Source organism: Bombina bombina, chromosome 5 (assembly GCF_027579735.1).
Source record: "Bombina bombina isolate aBomBom1 chromosome 5, aBomBom1.pri, whole genome shotgun sequence".
Classification (NCBI taxonomy): domain Eukaryota; kingdom Metazoa; phylum Chordata; class Amphibia; order Anura; family Bombinatoridae; genus Bombina; species Bombina bombina.
This window is the reverse complement of record NC_069503.1, coordinates 342,379,436-342,404,817: the sequence shown is the minus strand read 5'-3', so window position 1 is coordinate 342,404,817 and position 25,382 is coordinate 342,379,436. Positions and strand designations below refer to the sequence as shown.

The following is a 25,382-nucleotide window of genomic DNA, read 5'->3' as shown; positions in this document are numbered from 1 at the left end:
AGAAGTATTTTTTTCCAAGAGGTGGCATTTCCATATCATATCCAATAGCTGTGCTAGCCATACGGCACTAAAAAAGTGCTTCAGAGCTTGTTGAGTGCCATATAGATAGCACAGATACAAGGATATGCGGTGGAAATGACCCTTCTTGAAGAGAAGGGTAACGTAGTAAAATTATGAAACTTATACAATTAGGTTACAGCGCATATTCAATTAGATGATGAATAAAGGTCCATTTAATATAATGCATTGATTTTCTATAGCGTTACCAGATTGTGCAAATTTTCTACAACTTTAACTAGACAAGAGCTATGATCAGGTAACGCATTAGTGTTCCATGCTCATAAGGAACACATTTTTTTTAAATTACAAAGATAACAGGGTAATAAAATAGGGCTTATTCCTTCAGAAGATAAGTAGTTCCTCTCACCTTGTTATCATCCATTACTGTATTTAGTGATTCAATCCACATTGGGTCTATGTCTCCATCAAGAACAATCCATTTGGGGCTTTCATGAGTTAAGTTTGCCTGCTCTCTCATTATAGATGATAAAAGCCCTAAAAGTTAAAAAAATAAATCACTATGAATTACTTTTATTACACTGTTATTACACTTATCCTTATTGCTAGTTTATTCTGAACTAGTGTGTCTGCATACTCAGGGTGAAAAAAAATTATCAAACCTTTACATGTGAATAAACTTTTCATTTTGAAAAAATGCTTTAGTGATACTGATTGGTTGTTATTGATTGTGATTGTTATTGGGGTGACAGACATGTCACATGAATACCAAGTGTATACTAAACCAAAAAACAGGCTGAGAATCACTTCTATAAAATTGAATATATATATATATATATATATATATATATATATATATATATATATATAGTATAAAACCTCAAAATTAAAGGCAAAACTACTTGTATAATATTCATTAGTCTTTCCCAATCCTTACTTTTATATTTACAAAGTTCCTGAAAATTAGTACAAAAGCTTTGTTTAATATACAATGAATTCTAAAAAAATAAGTCAGATACAATACTGAAAACTAGTGTTAGAATTTTATACTGCAAGTGAAGACATAATTTTGGCAACACCAGGTTAACTATTCATTTTTTCGGTCTCTTGTATAAGCCCAGTTTTGGAATTTTCTTTAAATTATCATCACATTTTATAAGTGGTCAGACTATGGAAACAACACAAAACCATAAGCCTGAAAAATGACAATCAATAAGAAAAAATAAACATTTTAAAAAGACAAGGCTGGATCCTTGTTTTATCGATTTATGGCTAGATTACGAGTTGAGCGCTATTTAGTGCTTTCGCTTGAGCGCTTGCGGCACTAGCAGTAAACGTTGGGTTGTGCTGGTATTACAAGTTAAAAATAAAAAGTTATCGCTCCAGCGTTAACACGTCGCATGAAGAAAGCCAAACTTGCAATATCACGTGCGCGATAACCTATTCCCCCCAGAAGTCAATGGAGCAAAGAAAATTGAAAAAAAAACCCCACCATACTCGCCATAAGACCCCTACTCTAATAACCCCTAAACTGCCACATAGCCCACCACAAAGTCCCCACTACACTATTAACCCCTAAACCCAGAGCCCTACTAACCCCTAAACCGCCACCCCCCACCGCAAAGTAACCCACTAACATCTAAACCCCCTAACCTAACACCCTTTAAGTTAAACAAAAATAGGCTAACCGTATCTTTACAAAAAAAACTAACTACCCTTAAAAAAATTAAAACTTACCTGAGAAAATAAAAAACAATCTAACATTACAAATAATAAAAATACCTACAATTACAAAAAATAACAAAAAAACACCCTAAAATAAAAAAAGATTCTAAACTAAACTACAAATAGCCCTTAAAATGGCCTTTTGTAGGACATTGCCCTAAAGTGAACCAGCTCTTTTTCTGAAAAAAAAATTACCACCTTATAACATTAACCCCCCAAACCCATCCGCCAAAATCTATCTAAAAAAAACTACTCTAAAAAGTGCCCCGAAAAAGACATTTGGCAAGGGCGTTTAGCTCTTTTGCTGCACAGAGAGGAAAAAAATAATAATTTATATTTACCTGATAAATTTATTTATTTCCAGATATGGAGAGTCCACGACCTCATCAATTACTAGTGGGAATATCACTCCTGGCCTGCAGGAGAATGTAAAAAGCACCACAGCAAAGCATTCCCCTACCCATAATCCCCAGTCATTCGACCAAAGGGATATGGAAAAAAGGAACAACACAAAGGTGTAGAGGTGCCTGAGGTTTAGAAAAAAATAACTGTCTTAAATTTAAGGGAGGGGTCGTGGACTCTCCATATCCGGAAATAAATACATTTCTCAGGTAATCATACATTTTCTTTTCTTTACTAAGATATAGAGAGTGCGCGACCTCATCAATTACTAGTGGGAACCAATAAAAAAGCTAGAGGGCACAGATGACTAGGGAGGGAAAACAAGACTGGCAGACCTAAACAGAAGGCACCACCGCTTGAAGAACTTTTCTCGCAAAGGTATCAAATTTGGAAAATTTGGAAAAATTATGCAGAGAGGTCCATGAGCAGCCTTGCAAATCTGTTCCACAGAAGCTTCATTTTTGAAAGCCCAAGAAGAGGAAACAGCCCTCGTGGAATGAGCTGTATATCTCTCAGGAGGCTGCTGCCCAGCAGTCTCATAAGAAAAATAAATAATACTTCTCAACCAAAGGGAAAGAGAAATAGCAGTAGCTGTATGACCTTTACACTTTCCTGAGAAACAAACAAAGAGGGCAGAAGACTGGCAAAAATCCTTAGTTGCTTGTAGGTAGAATTTTAGAGTATGCACGACATCCAAATTGTGCAACAAACGTTCCTTATGAGAAGAAGGATTAGGACATAGAGAAGGAACAACAATTTCCTGATTAATATTTCTTTCCGAAACCATTATAGGAAAAAAAAGAAGAACCGTCTTATCAGCATGAAAGATAAGGTAAAGGGAATTACACTGCAAAGCCGAGAGTTCCGAGACTCTCCAAGCAGAAGAGATAGCAACAAGAAACAAATCCTTCCAAGATAACAACTTAATATCTATGGAATGCAATGGCTCAAACGCCTGCTGCAAAACTTTAAGAACAAGGATAAGGCTCCAAGGAGGAGCAACAGATTTAAACACAGGCCTAATTTTGACCAGGGCTTGACAAAAAGATTGAACATCTGGCACATCCGCCAGACGCTTGTGTAACAAAATAGATAATGCAGAAATCTGACCCTTCAGAGAACTGACTGACAATCCTTCCTCCAGACCCTCCTGGAGAAAGGACAAAATCCTAGGAATCCTAACCCTACTCCAAGAGTAGCCTTTGGATTCACACCAAAAAAAGGTATTTACGCCATACCTTATGGTAATTTTTTCTAGTAACAGGCTTGCAAGCCTGGATCATGGTCTCAATGACCGACTCTTAGACCACGCTTAGAGAGAATTAAGCGTTCAATTTCCAAGCAGTCAGCTTCAGAGAAACGAGATTTGGAAGAAGATGAGATAGAAGGTCCTAGAGGAGACCTTCAAGGTGGAAGAGATGACATCTTCACTAGGTGTGCATACCAGATCCTGCGAGGCGATGCTGGAGCTACTAGAATTACTGATCCCATTTCCTGTTTGATGCGAGCAATAACTCGTGGAAGGGGAGCAAAAGGAGGAAACAGGTATGCTAGACTGAAATCCTAAGGGACCACTAGAGCATCTATCAGGGTGGCCTGAGGATCTCTTGACCTTGAACCGTACCTTGGAAGCTTGGCGTTCTGCCAAGACTCCATCAGATCCAACTATGGCACCCCCATTTAAGGGTTAACCTGGAGAACACCTCCCGATGGAGAGCCCACTCCCCAGGATAAAAACTCTATCTGCTCAGGAAATCCGCTTCCCAGTTGTCCACTCCTGGAATGTGGATGGCAGATAGACAAGAATTGTAACCTTCCGCCCACTGAATAATCAGAGCCACCTCCTTCAAGGCTAAGGATCTCTGAATTCCTCCCTGGTGGTTGATGTAAGTCACTGAGGTGATGTTGTCCGACTGGAACCTGATAAACTGGGCTAAGGACAACTGAGGCCAAGCACTGAAAATCGCTCTCAACTCCAGAATGTTTATGGGGAGAGCAGACTCCTCCAGTTCAAAGTCCCTGTGCCCTTAATGAGTCCCAGACTGCTCCCCAGCCCAGCAGGCTGGCGTTCATGGTCACAATCACCCAGGAAGGTCTCTGGAAGCATGTTCCCCTTACAGATGTTTCTGAAAAAAAGCCACCACAGGAGAGAATCTCTTGTTGACTGATCTAGATCCATCCTCTGAGACAGATCTGAATGGTCTCCTTTCCATTGTCTGAGCATGCATAACTGCAGAGCTCTCAAATGGAATCGAGCAAAAGGAATGATGTCCATGAAAGCGACCATCAGACCAATTACCTCCATACATTGAGCCACTGATGGCCGAACAGTACTGTAGAGAGAGGCAAGCGGAGAGAATCTTGGATTTTCTGACCTCCATCAGAAATTTTTTGATAGATATGGAATCTATTATGGTCTCTAAGAAAACCACCCTTGTGGCTGGAACAAGGGAACTCTTTTTCCAGATTCACTTTCCATCCGTGGGAACGTAGAAAAGACAAGATCTATGTATGAGAGTTTGCTTGTTGAAAAGATGGCACTTGAACCAATATGTCGTCCAGGTAGGGCACCACTGCATTTCCCTGAGACCTGATCACTGTCAAGAGAGCCTCCAGAACCTTTGAGAGAATTCTGGGAGCTGTGGCAAGGTCAAACGGAAGAGCCACAAACTGAAAATGTATGTCTAGAAAGGCGAATCTCAGGAACTTGTGATGATCCCTGTGGATGGGAACATGAAGATACGCATTCTTCAGTTCTATGGTCGTCATGAAATGACCCTCTTGGACTAAAGGAAGAATGGACCGAAAGTTTTCCATTTTGAAGGATGGTACCCTGAGAAACTTGTTGAGACACTTTAGGCCCAGAATAGGATGAAAAGTTTTCTCTTTTTTTGGAACCACAAACAGACTTGAATAGAATCCTAGACCCTGTTCCCTTACTGGACCTGGAACTATCACTCCCTAGGGAAGAAAGGTCCTGAACGCAATTGAAGAATGCCTCTCTTTTTATCTCATCTGAATATAATCTTGAGAGGTGGAACCTGCCCCTGAGAGGAAAGGTTTTGAATTCTATTTTGTAACCCTGAAATACTATGTCCACAGCCCAGGGATCTGGGACATCTCGTAACCATGCTCGATAAAACAGAGAAAGTTTGTCCCCCACTTGATCCGATCCCGGATCGGGGGCAAACCCTTCATGCTGATTTAGACTCAGCTGTGGGTTTCTTTGATTGCTTCCCCTTGTTCCAAGATTGATTGGTCTTCCAAGAAGACTTAGACTCCTACTGCTTGGAAGAGGAGGAGGAAGACTTTCCTTTGAAGTTACGAAAGGAATGAAAATTACTTTGATGTCCTTTAGTTCTATTCTTCTTGTCTTGTGGTAGAAAAACATAATTTATGTAAGAACTTACCTGATAAATTAATTTCTTTCATATTAGCAAGAGTCCATGAGCTAGTGACGTATGGGATATACATTCCTACCAGGAGGGGCAAAGTTTCCCAAACCTCAAAATGCCTATAAATACACCCCTCACCACACCCACAATTCAGTTTAACGAATAGCCAAGAAGTGGGGTGATAAGAAAAAAGTGCGAAAGCATATAAAATAAGGAATTGGAATAATTGTGCTTTATAAAAAAATCATAACCACCACAAAAAAGGGCGGGCCTCATGGACTCTTGCTAATATGAAAGAAATGAATTTATCAGGTAAGTTCTTACATAAATTATGTTTTCTTTCATGTAATTAGCAAGAGTCCATGAGCTAGTGAAGTATGGGATAATGACTACCCAAGATGTGGATCTTTCCACACAAGAGTCACTAGAGAGGGAGGGATAAAATAAAGACAGCCAATTCCTGCTGAAAATAATCCACACCCAAAATAAAGTTTAATGAAAAACATAAGCAGAAGATTCAAACTGAAACCACTGCCAGAAGTACTTTTCTACCAAAAACTGCTTCAGAAGAAGAAAATACATGAAAATGGTAGAATTTAGTAAAAGTATGCAAAGAGGACCAAGTTGCTGCTTTGCAAATCTGATCAACCGAAGCTTCATTCCTAAACGCCCAGGAAGTAGAAACTGACCTAGTAGAATGAGCTGTAATCCTCTGAGGCGGAGTTTTACCCGACTCAACATAGGCAAGATGAATTAAAGATTTCAACCAGGATGCCAAAGCAATGGCAGAAGCTTTCTGGCCTTTTCTAGAACCAGAAAAGAAAACAAATAGACTAGAAGTCTTTCGGAAAGATTTAGTAGCTTCAACATAATATTTCAAAGCTCTAACAACATCCAAAGAATGCAACGATTTCTCCTTAGAATTCTTAGGATTAGGACATAATGAAGGAACCACAATGTCTCTACTAATGTTGTTGGAATTCACAACTTTAGGTAAAAATTCAAAAGAAGTTCGCAACACCGCCTTATCCTGATGAAAAATCAGAAAAGGAGACTCACAAGAAAGAGCAGATAATTCAGAAACTCTTCTGGCAGAAGAGATGGCCAAAAGGAACAAAACTTTCCAAGAAAGTAATTTAATGTCCAATGAATGCATAGGTTCAAACGGAGGAGCTTGAAGAGCCCCCAGAACCAAATTCAAACTCCAAAGAGGAGAAAATGACAGGTTTTATACGAACCAAAGCTTGTACAAAACAATGAATATCAGGAAGAATAGCAATCTTTCTATGAAAAAGAACAGAAAGAGCAGAGATTTGACCTTTCAAGGAACTTGCGGACAAACCCTTATCTAAACCATCCTGAAGAAACTGTAAAATTCTCGGTATTCTAAAAGAATGCCAAAAAATGATGAGAAAGACACCAAGAAATATAAGTCTTCCAGACTCTATAATATATCTCTCTAGATACAGATTTACACGCCTGTAACATAGTATTAATCACAGAGTCAGAGAAACCTCTTTGACCAAGAATCAAGCGTTCAATCTCCATACCTTTAAATTTAAGGATTTCAGATCCTAATGGAAAAAAAGGACCTTGTGACAGAAGGTCTGGTCTTAACGGAAGAGTCCACGGTAGGCAAGAGGCCATCCGGACCAGATCCGCATACCAAAACCTGTGAGGCCATGCCGGAGCTACCAGCAGAACAAACGAGCATTCCTTCAGAATCTTGGAGATTACTCTTGGAAGAAAAACTAGAGGCGGAAAGATATAGGCAGGATGATACTTCCAAGGAAGTGATAATGCATCCACTGCCTCCGCCCGAGGATCCCGGGATCCGGACAGATACCTGGGAAGTTTCTTGTTTAGATGAGAAGCCATCAGATCTATTTCTGGGAGTTCCCACATTTGAACAATCTGAGGAAATACCTCTGGGTGAAGAGACCATTCGCCCAGGTGCAACGTTTGGCGACTGAGATAATCCGCTTTCCAATTGTCCATACCTGGGATATGAACCGCAGAGATTAGACAGGAGCTGGATTCCGCCCAAACCAAAATTCGAGATACTTCTTTCATAGCCAGAGGACTGTGAGTCCCTCCTTGATGATTGATGTATGCCACAGTTGTGACATTGTCTATCTGAAAACAAATGAACAACTCTCTCTTCAGAATAGGCCAAGACTGAAGAGCTCTGAAAATTGCACGGAGTTCCAAAATATTGATCGGAAATCTCACCTCCTGAGATTCCCAAACCCCTTGTGCCTTCAGATACCCCCACACAGCTCCCCAACCTGTAAGACTTGCATCTGTTGAGATTATAGTCCAGGTCGGAAGAACAAAGAAGCCCCCTGAACTAAACGATGGTGATCTGTCCACCATGTCAGAGAGTGTCATAAAATTGGTTTAAAGATATTAATTGAGATATCTTTGAGTAATCCCTGCACCATTGGTTCAGCATACAGAGCTGAAGAGGTCGCATGTGAAAACGAGCAAAGGAGATCGCATCTGATGCGGCAGTCCTAAGACCTAACATTTCCATGCATAAGGCTACCAAAGGGAATGATTGTGACTGAAGGTTTTGACAAGCTGATATCAATGTTAAACTTCTCTTGTCTGACAAGGACAGAGTCATAGACACTGAATCTATCTAGAAACCTAAAAAGGTTACCCTTGTCTGAGGAATCAATGAACTGAATGGTAAATTGATCCTCCAACCATGAACTTGAAGAAACAACACAAGTCGATTCGTATGAGATTCTTCGAAAATGAGAAGACTGAGCAAGTACCAAGATATCGTCCAAATAAGGAAATACCAAAACCCTGTTCTCTGATTACAGAAAGAAGGGCACCGAGAACCTTTGAAAAAAATTCTTGGAACTGAGGCTAGGCCAAACGGTAGAGCCACAAAACTGGTAATGCTTGTCTAAAAAGAGAATCTCAGACACTAAAAGTGATCTGGATGAATTGGAATATGCAGATACACAACCTGTAAATCTATTGTAGACATATAATGCCCTTGCTAAACAAAAGGCAGGATAGTCCTACAGTAACCATCTTGAATGTTGGTATCCTAACATAACGATTCAATAATGATAGATCCGGAACTGGTCTGAAGGAATTGACCTTCTTTGGTACAATGAAGAGATAAAATAAAACCCCAGCCCCTGTTCCAGAACTGGAAATGGCATAAATACTCCAGCCAACTCTAGATCTGAAACACATTTCAGAAATGCTGAGCCTTTGCTGTGTTACCTGGGACACGGGAAAGAAAAAAATCTCTTAGCAGGAGGCCTTAACTTGAAGCCAATTCTGTACCTTTCTGAAACAATGTTCTGAAACCAGAGATTGAGAACGGAATTGATCCAAATTTCTTTGAAGAAAACGTAATCTGCCCCATACCAGCTGAGCTGGAATAAAGGCCGCACCTTCATAGGTACTTAGGAGCTGGCTATAGGTTTCTATAAGGCTTGGATATATTCCAAACTGGAAATAGTTTCCAAACTGATACCACTCCTGAGGATGAAGGATCAGGCTTTTGTTCCTTGTTGCGAGGAAAGGAACGAAAATGATTATTTACCCTGGAAAGAAAGGGAAAGCAAGGTTAACTTAGAAGACATATCAGCATTCCAAGTTTAATCCATAAAGCTTTTCTAGCTAAAATAGCTAGAGACATATACCTGATATCAACTCTAATGATATCAAAAGATGGTATCACCAATAAAATTATTAGCATGTTATAGAATAATAATAATGCTATAAAATTATGATCTGTTACTTGTTGCGCTAAAGCTTCTAACCAAAAAGTTGAAGCTGCAGCAACATCCGCTAAAAATATAGCAGGTCTAAGAAGATTACCTGAACATAAGTAAGCTTTTCTTAGAAAAGATTCAATTTTCCTATCTAAAGGATCCTTAAATGAAGTACTATCTCATACGTAGGAATAGTAATACATTAGCAGGAGTAGAGACAGCCCCATAACCTTAGGGATTTTTGTCCCAAAAAACTCTAATCTGTCAGATGGCACAGGATATAATTGCTTAAACGTCTAGAAGGAGTAAATAAATTACCCAAATTATTCCATTCCCTGGAAATTACTTCAGAAATAGCATCAGGGAGATTAAACACTTCTGGAATAACTACAGGAGATTTAAAACCTTATTTAAACGTTTACATTTAGTATCAAGAGGACCAGAATCCTCTATTTCTAATGCAAATAATACTTCTTTAAGTAAAGAACGAATAAATTCCATCTTGAACAAATACAAAGATTTATCAGCATCAACCTCTGAGACAGAAACCTCTGAACCAGAAGAACCATTATCAGTATCAGAATGATGATGTTCATTTAAAAATTCATCTGAAAAAAGAGAAGTTTTAAAAGACTTTTATGTATACTAGAAGGAGAAATAACAGACATAGCCTTCTTAATGGATTTAAAAAAAAAAAAAAAAAAAAAATCTCTTATGTTATCAGGAACACTCTGAAAATTAGATGTTGACGGAACAGCAACAGGTAATGTAACAGTACTAAAGGAAATTTTATCTGCATTAATAAGTTTGACATGACATGCAATACAAACAACAGCTGGAGAAACAGATACCAAAAGTTTATAGCAGATACACTTAGCTTGGTAGCTCCAGCACTGGGCAGTGATTTTCCTGAAGTATCTTCTGACTCAGTTGCAACGTGGAACATCTTGCAATATGTAAAAGAAAAAAACAACATATAAAGCAAAATTGATCAAATTCCTTAAATGACAGTTTCAGGAATGGGAAAAAAATGCCAGTGAACAAGCTTCTAGCAACCAGAAGCAATAAATAATGAGACTTAAATAATGTGGAGACAAAAATGACGCCCATATTTTTTAGCGCCAAAAAAGACGCCCACATTATTTGGCGCCTAAATGCTTTTGACGCCAAAAATGACGCCACATCCGGAACGCCGACATTTTTGACGCAAAAAAACGTCAAAAAATGATGCAACTTCCGGCGACACGTATGACGCCGGAAACAGAAAAAAAATTTTGCGCCAAAAAAGTCCGCGCCAAGAATGACGCAATAAAATGAAGCATTTTCTGCCCCCGCGAGCCTAACAGCCCACAGGGAAAAAGTCAAATTTTTTAAGGTAAGAAAAAATGATTGAAACAAATGCATTTATCCCAAATATGAAACTGACTGTCTGAAAAATAAGGAATGTTGAACATTCTGAGTCAAGGCAAATAAATGTTTGAATACATATATTTAGAACTTTATAAACAAAGTGCCCAACCATAGCTTAGAGTGTCACAGAAAATAAGATTTACTTACCCCAGGACACTCATCTACATGTTTGTAGAAAGCCAAACCAGTACTGAAACGAGAATCAGCAGAGGTAATGGTATATATAAGAGTATATCGTCGATCTGAAAAGGGAGGTAAGAGATGAATCTCTACGACCGATAACAGAGAACCTATGAAATAGACCCCGTAGAAGGAGATCACTGCATTCAAATAGGCAATACTCTCCTCACATCCCTCTGACATTCACTGCACGCTGAGAGGAAAACCGGGCTCCAACTTGCTGCGGAGCGCATATCAACGTAGAATCTAGCACAAACTTACTTCACCACCTCCATCGGAGGCAAAGTTTGTAAAACTGAATTGTGGGTGTGGTGAGGGGTGTATTTATAGGCATTTTGAGGTTTGGGAAACTTTGCCCCTCCTGGTAGGAATGTATATCCCATACGTCACTAGCTCATGGACTCTTGCTAATTACATGAAAGAAATACCCTTTTCTACCCGCAACATCAGAAATTATTTCTGCCAGACCAGGTCCAAACAAGGTCTTACCCTTGTAAGGAAGCGCCAGAAGCTTGGACTTAGGGGTAACATTAGCTGACAAAGATTTTAGCCACAACCCACTGTGGGCTAGCACAGTGAAGCCAAATATCTTGGCTCCTAGTCTAATAACTTGCATGGTAGCATCAAAAATAAAAGAATTGGCTAGCTTGAGAGCCTTAATTCTGTCATGGATATCCGCCAAAGGAGTCTCTACCAAAATTGAATCGGACAAGGCATCGCACCAATAAGATGCCACACTTGACACTTTAGGCACAGTGCACCATGAATCTTTAATGGAGTCAGCAACAGGAAACATCTTTTTAAAGATGGGAGACCGAGAAAAAGGTACCCCTGGATTCTCCCATTCCTGTGAAATAATCTCTGTCACATGGTCTGGAACAGGAAGCACTTCCACAGTGGAAGAAACATCATAGTAATTATTAAGTTTACTAGATTTCTTAAGGTTGACAACGACAGGAGTATCTGAGTCGTCCAAAGTAGCCAAAACCTCTTTTAACAATATATGAAGGTGTTCAAGCTTAAATCTGAAGGTTACTACTTCAGCATCAGATGAAGGAAATATACTGTCTGAATGTATCCTCCTCATCAGATTAATGAGGGATAGCAACCTGACTAGCAGGGGATGTAACAGAAACCTTACTATCTGAATCTCTAATCTTCCTCTTGCATTTTCCCTTTAATATAGGAGAAGCAGATAATGCTGCAGATACCACGGAAGATACCTGAGCAGCAATACCTGCAGGTAAATAAACTCCTCCAGGAGACTGAGAGGAACCACAGGGCACTGTATGTGATGCCATTGAGGCTTGGGACGTTTGAGGAGAAAGCTTTGGCATTGCCTGAACAGCATCATCTTGAGAAACATTAGGCTCAGAGGGCAATAATTTATCATTATACTTTAGTGTTCTAGCTAAACATGAGTCACAAAATTGCATGGGCAAAACAATTTGGGTGTCTAGACATAATAAACATTTGTTAAAAGGAATATCTTCAGTATCCATGACCAAAGCCTTAAAGGGACACTGAACCCAATTTTTTTCTTTCGTGATTCAGATAGAGCATGCAATTTTAAGAAACTTTTTAATTTACTCCTATTATCAATTTTTCTTCATTCTATTGCTATCTTTATTTGAAAAAGAAGGCATCTAAGAAGACTTAGACTCCTCCTGCTTGGAAGAGGAGGAGGAAGACTTTCCTTTGAAGTTATGAAAAGGAATGAAAATTACTTTAACGTCCTTTAGGTCTATTCTTCTTGTCTTGTGGAAGAAAATACCCTTTTCCACCCATAACATCAGAAATTATTTCTGCCAGACCAGGTCCAAACAAGGTCTTACCCTTGTAAGGAAGCGCCAGAAGCTTGGACTTAGAGGTAACATCAGCTGATAAAGATTTTATCCACAACCCCCTGCGGGCTAGCACAGTGAAGCCAGATATCTTGGCTCCTAGTCTAATAACTTGCATGGTAGCATCAGAAATAAAGGAATTGGCTAGCTTGAGAGTCTTAATTCTGTCTTGGATATCCTCCAAAGGAGTCTTTACCAAAATCGAATCGGACAAGGCATCGCACCAATAAGATGCCGCACTTGACACAGTGGCAATATAAACTGCAGGTTGCCATTGAAGACCTTGATGAACATAAATCTTCAAATAAGCCTCCAACCTTTTTGTCCATTGGATCCTTAAAAGAGCAGCAAGCCTCAATCGGGATAGTAGTTCTCTTAGCTAGAGTATAAATATCCCCTTCTACTTTAGGCACCATGCGCCATGAATCTTTAATGTTTGAGTCAGCAACAGGAAACATCTTTTTAAAGATGGGAGACGGAGAAAAAGGTACCCCTGGATTCTCCCATTCCTATAAAATAATCTCCGTTGCACGGTCTGGAACAGGAAGCACTTCCACAGTGGAAGAAACATCATAGTATTTATTAAGTTTACTAGATTTCTTAAAGGGACACTGAACCCAAATTTTTTATTTCGTCATTCAGATAGAGCATGAAATTTTAAGCAACTTTATAATGTACTCCTATTATCAAATTTTCTTCATTCTCTTGGTATCTTTTTTGAAATGCAAGAATGTAAGTTTAGATGCTGGCCCATTTTTGGTGAACAACCTGGGTTGTTCTTGCTGATTGGTGGATAAATTCATCCACCAATAAAAACGTGCTGTCCAGAGTACTGAACCAAAAAAAAACCTTAGATGCCTTCTTTTTCAAATAAAGATAGCAAAAGAACAAAGAAAAATTGATAATAGGAGTAAAATAGAAAGTTGATTAAAATTGCATGGTCTATATGAATCGCAGAAGAAAAAATTTGGGTTCAGTGTCCCTTTAAGGTTGACAATGACAGGAGTAACTGAGTCGTCCAAAGTAGCCAAAACCTCCTTTAACAATACATGAAGGTGTTCAAGCTTAAATCTGAGGGTTACTACTTCAGCATCAGATGAAGGAAATATACTGTCCGAATGTATCCTCCTCATCAGATTTATGAGGGATAGCAACCTGAGTAGCAGGAGATGTAACAGAAACCTTACTATCTGAATCTCTAATCTTCCTCTTGCGTTTTCCCTTTAATATAGGAGAAGCAGATAATGCTGCAAATACCACAGAAGATACCTGAGCAGCAATATCTGCAGGTAAATAAACTCCTCCAGGAGACTGAGAGGAACCGCAGGGCACTGTATCTGATGCCATTGAGGCTTGGGACGTTGCCTGAACAGCATCATCTTGAGAAACATCAGGCTCAGAGGGCAATAATTTATCCTTATACTTTAGTGTTCTAGCTAAACATGAGTCACAAAACAATTTGGGCCTCTAGACATAATAAACATTTGTTAAAAGGAACATCTTCAGTATCCATGACCAAAGCCTTAAAGGGACACTGAACCCAAATTTTGTCTTTTGTGATTCAGATAGAGCATGCAATTTTAAGCAACTTTCTAATTTACTACTATTATCAATTTTTCTTCATTCTCTGCTATCTTTATTTGAAAAAGAAGGCATCTAAGCTTTTTTTGGGGTTCAGACATCTGGACAGCACTTTTTTATTGGGGGAAGAATTTATCCACCAATCAGCAAGAACAACCCAGGTTGTTCACCAAAGATGGGCCGGCATCTAAACTTACATTCTTGCATTTCAAATAAAAATACCCAGAGAATGAAGAAAATTTTATAATAGGAGTAAATTAGAAAGCTGAAAGAAAAAAAATTGGGTTCAGTGTCCCTTTAAGCAAAAATTCCCCACAGAAAGAATTTTTTTTTGGTGGAAAAAGTACTTTCACTTTAAATTCAAACTCATACTCAAAAAAACATTATAACCACAATATACGCTATATACTTAACTACTACAGACACCTCTACACCTCAGATATACTGAGGTGCCTTACCGCATTTTCAGGAGAATAACGGTTATACTCTGAGACCCAAAGACAAGATTTGACACAGAGACAATCTTGCCACACTCAGTCGCCACTGAATACAGAGGAGAAATGGCGCCGTTCCTCTCCGCATTGAAAAGGCGTGTCACGTGACCAGCAAAACTCAACACTGAACAGGAACTGAGCAGCAAGCATAAAGCGCATGTTCCGCAGTCTCTGAAAAAACAGTCTCTCTTGTCAGCCTAACTGCTGCTAAGAATGGCGCAACAGCCATATTGAGAGTATGAAAAATGTTAAAAATAAGTCTCTTGACAAATTGGCTCATTATATCATAAGAGCCAAACTAAATAAGGCCATAACCACAGCGTGTCCTATGTGATACACACACAGCCCCTGTAAAACACAGCCCTTCACATACAAGTGCCTGCACCTGCCCTAAATAAATCTTGAGCATAAAGGATTTACACGTCGCAAAAAAATGCAGAGTTAACTATATTATGAGTGTCATGTCTGTATAGCTAACTGTCTACATGAAGTGCAGTCTTCATACCTAGAAGACAAAAGGCACTTACCTGCAGTCTAGCCGTCCGGCAGGAGGACAGCCTACAAGGCATGAAAGGACACATACTCCTTACAAAGACCTGTAGAAAAAAGAAAGAACAGAGTAAACCTACTCTGGCTTTCTATACTAGGGCAGCAATATGTTAGAAAACAGAGCAAGGACCAACTCACAACTTCCTAACTGCTTAAAAGTCGCTACTACTCTACTGAAGAGATTAATGTGGACAAAGCTAAACCCCAAATCCTTGCTTGCAGGGAAAAGCACCCAAAAAAGGAATCAATATCTTCAGACCCCAAACGTCACCTCCTCCATTGACAGAGGCAAAGAGAATGACTAAGGATTATGGGTAGGGGAGTGACACTTAACAGCTCTGCTGTGGTGCTCTTTGCCTCCTCCTGCTGGCCAGGAGTAATATTCCCACTAGTAATTGATGACGTGAATTTTCCATATTTTAGGAAAGAAAATCCCTAATCTAAAAAACAAAAACAAAAAAACAACTTATACTAAACCCCAAGATGGTACTCGCCATAGATGAATCCGGGTGGCAGCGCTCCATCTTCATCCCAGCGGTGGTCCTTCATCTCAGCAGTTATTGTCTTTATCCATCTTCAGCTCTTCAATAACGATCCTCTTTAAACCGGTCACCAGCCGCACACTGAATTTTAAAGTAGGTTTATTTTAGATAGTTTTTTTTTTTGTGGGGGGGAGGTTAATATTAGTAAGTGGTAGGGGTTTTTTTTAAGAAAAAGGAGCGGGTTCACTTTAGGGCAATCAATGTAGTTTAGAGTTAGAATAGGTTTTGTTTTGTTTTTTATTTTTGAGTGTTTTTTGGGGGGAAGGGGTTAGAATAGGCATAACTTTTTTTATTTTTAGTAAATTTTTTGTAATGGTTGTTTTTTTATTTTTGTAATGTTAGCTTTTCTTAATAACAGTAATGTTTTTTTATTATTTTTTACAGTAACTTTAGGTTTTTATTTTTTGTAATCTTATTTCTTTTAAAGATAAGGTTAGATTATTTTTAATTTCCTAGGTAAGTTTTTATTTTTTTAAAGGTAGTTTATTTTTGTAAATGTAGGGTTACCTTAGATGTTAGTGGGCTACTTTGCGGTGGGGTGGGTGACGGTTTAGGGGATAAAAGTGTAGAAGTTTACTTTGCGGTGGGGGTGTGGGGTGGTTTAGGGGTTAATAGTGTAGAAAGTTACTTTGCGATGTGGGGGGTGGTGGGTGTAGGGGTTAATAGTGTAAAGAGGTAGTTTGCAATGTGGGGGTGGTTGTTTAGGGGTTTACAGTGTAGTTTAGTGCATCTGTTTACTCCGGACAAACTCTTTATGCAACCTTTCATTTGAGCGGTAAATGTGACTGCATTCGCACAATCGCATTTATTTTCAACTTGTAATACGAGCGCACATTACCGCTCAACTCTACCCATAGAAAATATGGGAAGCATATATTACCGCACGTTTGCACAAAGAAATTTTGCGTTAAGAACACTGCATTCTCGCGTTCGTACTAACGATAGCGCTCCATTAGTAATCTAGCCCTTAGTTGCTTAACAGTGTGGACAAAAACTGGAGAGTAAAATAACATGCTTGCTTTGGAGGGACAGGAAAGTCAAAATTAACCTTCCATGATTCAGATACAGCATGTCATTTTAAGACATTTTTAAGTCCACTTCTATTTTCAAATGTGTACTCTTGATATCCCTTGTTGAAAAATACTACACACATATCCTGCCCTAATGGGAGCTAGCTGCTGATTGGTGCCTGCACATTTGTTTCTTGTGATTGGCTAACTAGATTTTTTCAGCTAGCTGCCAGTAGCGCAATGCTGTTCCTTCAGCAAAGGATACGAAGAGAATGAAGCAAATGTTATAATAGAAGTAAACAGGAAAGTGTTTTAGAATTGTATGTTCTATCTAAATCATGAAAGAAAATGTTGGGGGTTTCCTGTCCCTTTAATAACAGTCCGTCTTGAAATGACGTTTTATCTAATAGATGTAACAGTACTGGCTGCAGTAATCATTTAGTGCAGCTGGTTATTAATAATATCGGTTTTATGAATGCAAAAAATATGTAAAAGGATGTTAGGTACAACAACAAATGAATTAATACATCTGGCAATAGGAGATATAGTAAAAAGCTTTCAACTAGCTTTATGTTTTGCACAATGTTAAAATATTACAATTATTATTTTTTAGCCTCTTATATAACTTTCGGCTATTAAATCATGGTACTAAAAATAAATACATAGGTAAGAATCTAGTGTAAAAACCAAAATGTCAAACTTGTTTTGCCCACATTACTTTGAACACTTAAAGGGATAGAAGACAATTTTTTTCTTTCATGATTCTTTCAGATAGAGTAAGCAATTTTAAGCAAATTTCTAATTTATTCCTATTATCATTTTTTATTTGTTCTGTTGGTATCTTTATTTGAAAAGCAGGAATGTAAGCTTAGGAGCCAGCCCATTTTTCGTTCAGCAAGCGCTACCCAGGTTCTGAACCAAAAATGGTCCAGCTCCTACGCTTACATTTCTGCTTTTCAAACAAAGATACAAAGAAAAATTGATAATAGGAGTAAATTACAAATTTGGGTTTGCTATCCCTTTAAGAGCAGATCACAACAGCGGTATAAAGTGGTAGTTCTGCATGTGTTTATTTACCTAAGCAGTGCAGCTTTATTAAAAGTCACAAACACTATACAATATTCTAGCTCGAAAACTAGTGCAAGCCGCCAGTTATACACTTACGTCACATTTTCATCATCCCTCTGCACTGGCCAATTAGAGCTTATGTTAAGAAGTAATAATAGGTATTCAAAGTGTCAAAAAAGAAGAAGATCATCACTTGATGAATGCGCATCTATTCCATATGGGTTCTATGCACAATGCACGTAGTATTAAAGGGACATACAACCCAAAATATTTATTTCATGATTCAGATAGAATATGCAATTTTACTTTGTTTTCTTGTTCACTTTTGTTGAAAAGCAGGAGTGTAAGCTCAGGAGTGTGCACGTGTCTGCAGCACTATATGGCAGCAGTTTTGCAACAATGTTACACATTAGCAAGCGCACTATTTCCTGTCACGTAGTGCTTCCGGCATGTGCACTCTACCAACCTAGGTATCTCTTCAACAAATAATAATATGAGAATGAAGCATATTTGATAATAGAAGTAAATTGGAAACTTTTTTTAAATTGTATTCTCTATCTGAATATTGAAAGAAAAATGTTGGGCTTTATGTCCCTTTAACAATTTGTGCATTATATTCTAAGTATGGGACAAGCAAACTTTGTAGAGCTAGTAGTACATTTCTATTGACAGATTTTTTTCTTTAACCCTCTGAGTGCTATGCACTTTTGCTAAGCTTTATTAAGGGTTGTTTGTTTTTTTCAGATCCCCAAGACTTACACTGCTGGAAAGGTTAGGCGATTAACTTTCCAACGATGGGTCTTGGGGGTCTGTAGCTGCTTAGATGCCTGAGATACAGGCTTCTAGGCAGTATGCCCCCTGCTCCTATACTTAACATCGTTAAGTTTAAATAAAGTTGTGTGGGCCCCAGCAATGCCTGTCACTATGCAGGACGATCGCCGGGGTAGGAGCGGGTGGGAGCCTATAGATCTCCCTCAAGGTGGGAGAGTGCTAGTGACGGCTCTGAGCCGTCGTTAGCACCAGAGTGGGAAACTCTGAGACGGCTCAGAGCCGTTGTTAGCACTCAAGGGGTTAATAATTTGATCTCAAGTGCTGTATTTTTGAGTAATGATCCTGATGTGATCAATAGGAATACATTTTGTAGCACAATAATATGAGTACCATCTTTCCACTCTCTTGTAGATGGATGAATAAAACCAAACAATTCATCAGTGGTAACTGCCTTGGGGTTCAAGTCACTCCACACAGGTTTCTGATTCCTATTTTTGTACGTCCGATTCAGAGTTCTCAATACCTGTAAAACAAAGAATATCTGCTCGCTCATCACACTCCGGTACATATTTTCCCACTACAATTCTATATTTTTCCTTGGAGCATATTAATTTCCGATTAGATTCCTTATGTAAAGCAATGGTAATTACCCAAGACATTCTCAGTAGAATGGAAGCAATTAGGTATACTGAATGTAGTGTAATTAGTTGTGATGAAAGAGAATACGCGCAGAGGTATTGTATGTGCGCAAGAAAAGAAATTATACAAATAACTGTCACCAAGCCAGATCTCAAATGAAGTCAGAAATTGTAGGTTAGGTTCTTTTATGCTTTTCAAGGTCAATTTATCTGAAATTAAAAAGGGCTTAAAATATGAATTGTAAGTATTCACTTAAGCAGAAAATCTATGCAGTCTTTAATAACATCTATTTTGAACAGCCTTGATAGTCTAAACTGTTTAACGACTCACGTTCTGGCACCAAAAGAATGAAACAAGATTGTAGTCGCTTATCGGACAAAATATCTAAATATTCTACCTGATAAAAACCCAGCGAGTGTTCAAAGCCAACAGTGGGATCACTGTTTTTAATAAAGGTGTCTCCAACATATTCTGCAGGTAGTGAATCTGATCAACTATGTTTTACGATATTATTTATGGTTTTAGCACACAACTTAATGAAAGCAATTTTTAGCAAATTAATAATAAACCAGCTATGCTGAATGTGGGTAATATCAATGAGCACTGAATGAAAGGAAACTAAAAAAATAAAAACACAAAGTACATTAAAGGGACATTAAACACTAAACAAATGCTAGATAGAATGATGCATTCAAAGAAAACAATAATCTAAGAATAACATGTAGATGTATTTTTTTAAAGTTGCATTAGTTGTTTAAATATTGACAACATAAGTGTAAAGTTTTAGTGTCTATAAAACAATGGGAGCTGCCATGTTGTTACTTAGGATACTTTCTCTGCTTTGGCCAATTACGGACAGTTATAAATAGGTCACTAGAGTGTGCACCAATGGCTGTGTGGCATATAACAGTGCTCTGTACGTCCCTGAAAAAATGCTCACAATTTCAGAATGGAATTACAGAAAAAGGGGAAAAAATAAATAATGAAAGTGTAATACAGACTTTTTTTTATATATATACTATTTATCATTTTATATTATCATCTCAAAGTGTTTAATGTCCCTTTAAGTGTAAGGTAAACTATTAATAACTACATAAGTTATTTATATGGTAAAGTGTTTGGATATTTTTTCTTCGCACTGTAGACATATTTAATCAATTACCCCATTGAGAAATACTTTTTGTTACTTTGAAGCACAATGGGAACATATTGGATTTCACAAACCTGACTTTTTCCTGTTCCTGCATTTCCAACCACAAAGACAGAGTGACGGACAGCAAGAAGCTCATCTAGCTGAACAACCTAAAGCAAATAGACAAACACTGTAGAATGCGCTGTGATAGAAAGGCTAATTCATAATATAAAGAGAATATAGCGGACACGAGCGGTACCTGTGTTGCAATAATCCATCTAAGCCACAGTTCTATTCTTTAAGGGAACAAAAAAGTTCCTAAAATGCACTACAAATAATACCAGCTGTATTAAATGTACTGGAAATGGTTTGTCTGGGTTTATTTTTGCAATTGAAATAGCTAGTTTTGTTCACTGACCCTACCATCCATAATTAATATTTCTATACATAAGTATTGGCCTTTGTGTACATAGAGATTGCTCCTTATAAAAACTCAGCTAATTTAGAACCAGATTATGAGTGGAGCGCTAACAGTTATGCGCGACCAAAAAGCGGTTTATTGCGGGTGTTTGCACATGTTGGGTTTTTCGCTTGCATTACAAGTTGGAAGTAAATGCGATTGCCTGACCGCAGTTTAAGTTCACGCTTGTTGGGATAGCGCGTCCTCAGAGCTCTGGTTAACTGTTTCATGAAAGTAAAGAAGTGTCACAAAACCCATCACAAATACATTAAAAAGAACAGTTATACCACTATCTAATAAAAATTATTAAAAAAATATTGCACAAAAAAGTTATAAGGGCTCATATATAGGTATCAGGTATTAGAAAATAAAAGGCAAAGAGCTTTTAACATTGAGATACATACATATACATGTCTAAAGATGTGTGTATATATATATATATATATATATACACATATACATACACTGTATATATACACAGTATATATGTGTATATGTATTTACAGACATATATACACATATAAACACATAAATACATATGTACACACATACAGATATATATATTATAGTGTAATATATAATGTAATACTCTGTAGCGGGTATACTAATTAATTGGGAACACATTATGGGGAAACTAATTTGACAGAACAGCGTCTCTTTAAGTATAAACTCACTCACCTTAAATAAAATGCTGTTGGCTAACTTCTGGAAAACAATGAGTGCACAGATGCTTTCAGTGCTTCTTGTGACTGTGTGTCACTAAAGTAACTGGTGACTGGGAGCATTGCTGCAGCTAATCTGAAGCCAAACCTCTGCAATGCTGAGAAGCACCGCTTAAGCACCATTGGAAAATTATATTATTCAGAAACGACAAGTACGCAAGTTATTTTCATTATTTGTAGGGCAGCTAAGGGACGTTCATGATCATTAGTTGATCGGTATTAATTACATTTTAGCTTAAAAGGTTGTGATTAAAGGGGCATGAAACCCAAGTTTAGTTTGTTTCATGGCAGATATAGAGCAAACAATTTTAAACAACTTTTCAATTTACTGCTATTATTAAGTGCTTCATTCTCTTGGTATTCTTTTTTGAAGGAGCAGCAAAGCGTTACTGGGAGTTAGCTGAACACATAGACCTAATACAGCAAATTAGATAGTAAGAGAAAATTTAAAAAGTGTTTAATTTTGACTTTATTATACCTTTAAGATAGAGCATGCACTTAAAACAATCCAATTTATTTGTTATTTAGGTATCTTGTTAAAAAGCCTACCTAGGTAGGCTCAGGTAAGCATTACATGGCAGTAGTGTTGCAACAATTCTATGGGGGATATTTATCAAGCCGTCAACCGCAAATACGCCGGAATTCCGCAGCGTAACTGTTGGGAGCTTGATCCGACCTAGTTATCAAAGCCTACAGACTGCTAAAAGTTGAAATTTGTGACGTAACATACGATCCACCGGTCTCAATCTGACGCAGATCGATGCTTACGTCATTACAGATGTTACGAATACACATTCTGCTCTATTTCACAGTTATCAAATTTCTAACAGGTACGCTCGCGGCTATTCCGACCCAGCGTACCTGGTTTTCAATCCGCCACCCTGGAGGCTGCGGATGCCATAAAAATCAATGGGAGTCTGAAAGCACCGAAAGCTTATGTTCGATGCTGCTAGATATCCCATTGATTTCTATGGTTGAAAACAATTTACGTTTACACCTAACACCCTAACATAAACCCCCGAGTCTAAACACCCCTAATCTGCCGCCCCCGACATTTAAGATAGAGCATGCACTTAAAACAATCCAATTTATTTGTTATTTAGGTATCTTGTTAAAAAGCCTACCTAGGTAGGCTCAGGTAAGCATTACATGGCAGTAGTGTTGCAACAATTCTATGGGGGATATTTATCAAGCCGTCAACCGCAAATACGCCGGAATTCCGCAGCGTAACTGTTGGGAGCTTGATCCGACCTAGTTATCAAAGCCTACAGACTGCTAAAAGTTGAAATTTGTGACGTAACATACGATCCACCGGTCTCAATCCGACGCAGATCGATGCTTACGTCATTACAGATGTTACGAATACACATTCTGCTCTATTTCACAGTTATCAAATTTCTAACAGGTACGCTCGCGGCTATTCCGACCCAGCGTACCTGGTTTTCAATCCGCCACCCTGGAGGCTGCGGATGCCATAAAAATCAATGGGAGTCTGAAAGCACCGAAAGCTTATGTTCGATGCTGCTAGATATTCCATTGATTTCTATGGTTGAAAACAATTTACGTTTACACCTAACACCCTAACATAAACCCCCGAGTCTAAACACCCCTAATCTGCCGCCCCCGACATCGCCACCACCTACATAAAGTTATTAACCCCTATTCCACCGCTCCTGGACCCCGCCACAACCTATATAAAGTTATTAACCCCTATCCTGCCGCTCCCGGACCCCGCCGCAACTTTAATAAAGTTATTAACCCCTATCCCGCCGCTCCTGGACCCCGCCGCCACTAAATAAACGTATTAACTCCTAAGCCTCTGGCCTCCCACATAACTTCCACTAACTAAACCTCCTATTAACTCCTAAACCGCCAGCCCCCCACATCGCCATAAACTAAATTAAGCTATAAACCCCTAAACCTAACAACCCGCTAACTTAAAGTTACAACATCCCTATCTTCAAATAAATTACCTGTAGAATTAAAATAAACTAATTTTAAACTATTAATTAACCTATCTATTATACTACAATTAAATTAAACTAGCAATTAAATTAACCAAATTACATATTAAAAAACCCTAACCCTACTCAAATTATTTAAATATACTTTTAACCCTTATTAAAAGTTACTAAATTACAACAAAAAAAACACTAAGTTACAAAATATAAAAAACACTAAATTACGGAAAAAAAAAACCCACAAGCCTACAATAAACTACCAATGACCCTTAAAAGGGCCTTTTGTGGGGCATTGCCCAAAAGAAATCAGCTCTTTTACCTGTTAAAAAAAAATACAAACACCCCTCCAACAGTAAAACCCACCATCCAACCAACCAATAGGATGAGAGCTCAATCCTATTGGCTGTTTGGAACAGCCAATAGGATGAGAGCAGCTCTAATCCTATTGGCTGATTGGAACCTTTCAGCCAATAGGAATGCAAGGGACACCATCTTGGATGACGTCACTTGCATTGAAGATCCAGTTTACGGCGGCGACCGTATTGCAGAGGAGCTCCGTGCCGGATGTCTTCAGGATGGACCCGCTCAGCGCCGGATGGATGAAGATAGAAGAGGCCGCCTGGATGAAGACTTCGCTGGCTGGATGAAGACGGAAGAGGCCGCCCGGATGAAGACTTCTTGCTTGCTGGATGGATCCTTCAAGTGGGACTTCAAGAACTGTAAGTGGATCGTCGGGGGTTAGTGTTAGGTTTATTTAAGGGTTTTCTGGGTGGGTTTTATTTTTAGAGTAGGGTTTGGGCAGGTAAAAGAGCTAAATGCCCTTTTAAGGGCAATGCCCATACAAATGCCCTTATCACTGCAATGGGGAGCTTAGGTTATTTTAGATAGGGTTTATATTTGGGGGGGTTGGTTGGTTGGGTGGTGGGTTTTACTGTTGGGGGTGTTTGTATTTTTTTTTTAACAGGTAAAAGAGCTGATTTCTTTGGGGCAATGCTCCACAAAAGGCCCTTTTAAGGGCCATTGGTAGTTTATTGTAGGCTAGATTATTTTTTTATTTTGATAGGGCTATCAGATTAGGTGTAATTTTTTTTATTTTTGATAATGTGGTTTGTTTTTTTCCGTAATTTAGTGTTTTTTATTTTTTGTAACAGCATTTTTTTTAGTTTTTGTAATTTTTTAACTTTTAATAAGGTTTAATAGTAGATTTAAAAATTTAAGTTTGGTTAGGGTTTTTTTAATATGTAATTGAGTTTATTTAATTGGTAGTTTAATGTAATTGTAGTATAATAGTTAGGGTAGGTTAATTAATAGTTTAAAATAGTTTCTTTTAATTCTACAGGTAAGTTTAAATTTATTTGAAGATAGGGATGTTGGGATGGTGAGCGTATTGGTGCCAGCGAATGCAGCATAGTTGAGGCTTTGATAAATATCCCCCTATATGTCATTAAAAAAAACAGCTGCTGCTTAGGGCTAGGAGATTTCTCCTTTATATTTTTTCTTCGACTTCTCTGCAGCTCGCCCCTTGGAGAGGTTCACCGGTGAGCACAAATTTATCAAAAAATTGCACGTGGGAAGGCAAACTGAGGCGAATTATGATAAATTTCTTTTTAGGCAGAATTTCTTGTCCTTTTTTTAAGTAATGTATTTGTGTTTTACATGAGGCAAATTTGTGCATTAATTTCGGTGTGTTACCACAATATATTTTTACTTTAACTTTGTTATAATAATGACTC

General features: G+C 38.2%; 1 protein-coding gene across 1 annotated transcript in view; it reads right to left on the bottom strand.

Annotated features, from left to right (window-relative positions):
- DNAH11 (dynein axonemal heavy chain 11) overlaps positions 1-25,382 on the bottom strand; it is an 851,888-nt gene that overhangs the window by 457,335 nt on the left and 369,171 nt on the right. The window contains 3 exon segments of the mRNA XM_053715724.1: positions 428-555; positions 19,126-19,258; positions 20,599-20,676. Coding sequence (XP_053571699.1) covers positions 428-555; positions 19,126-19,258; positions 20,599-20,676 — 339 coding nt within the window.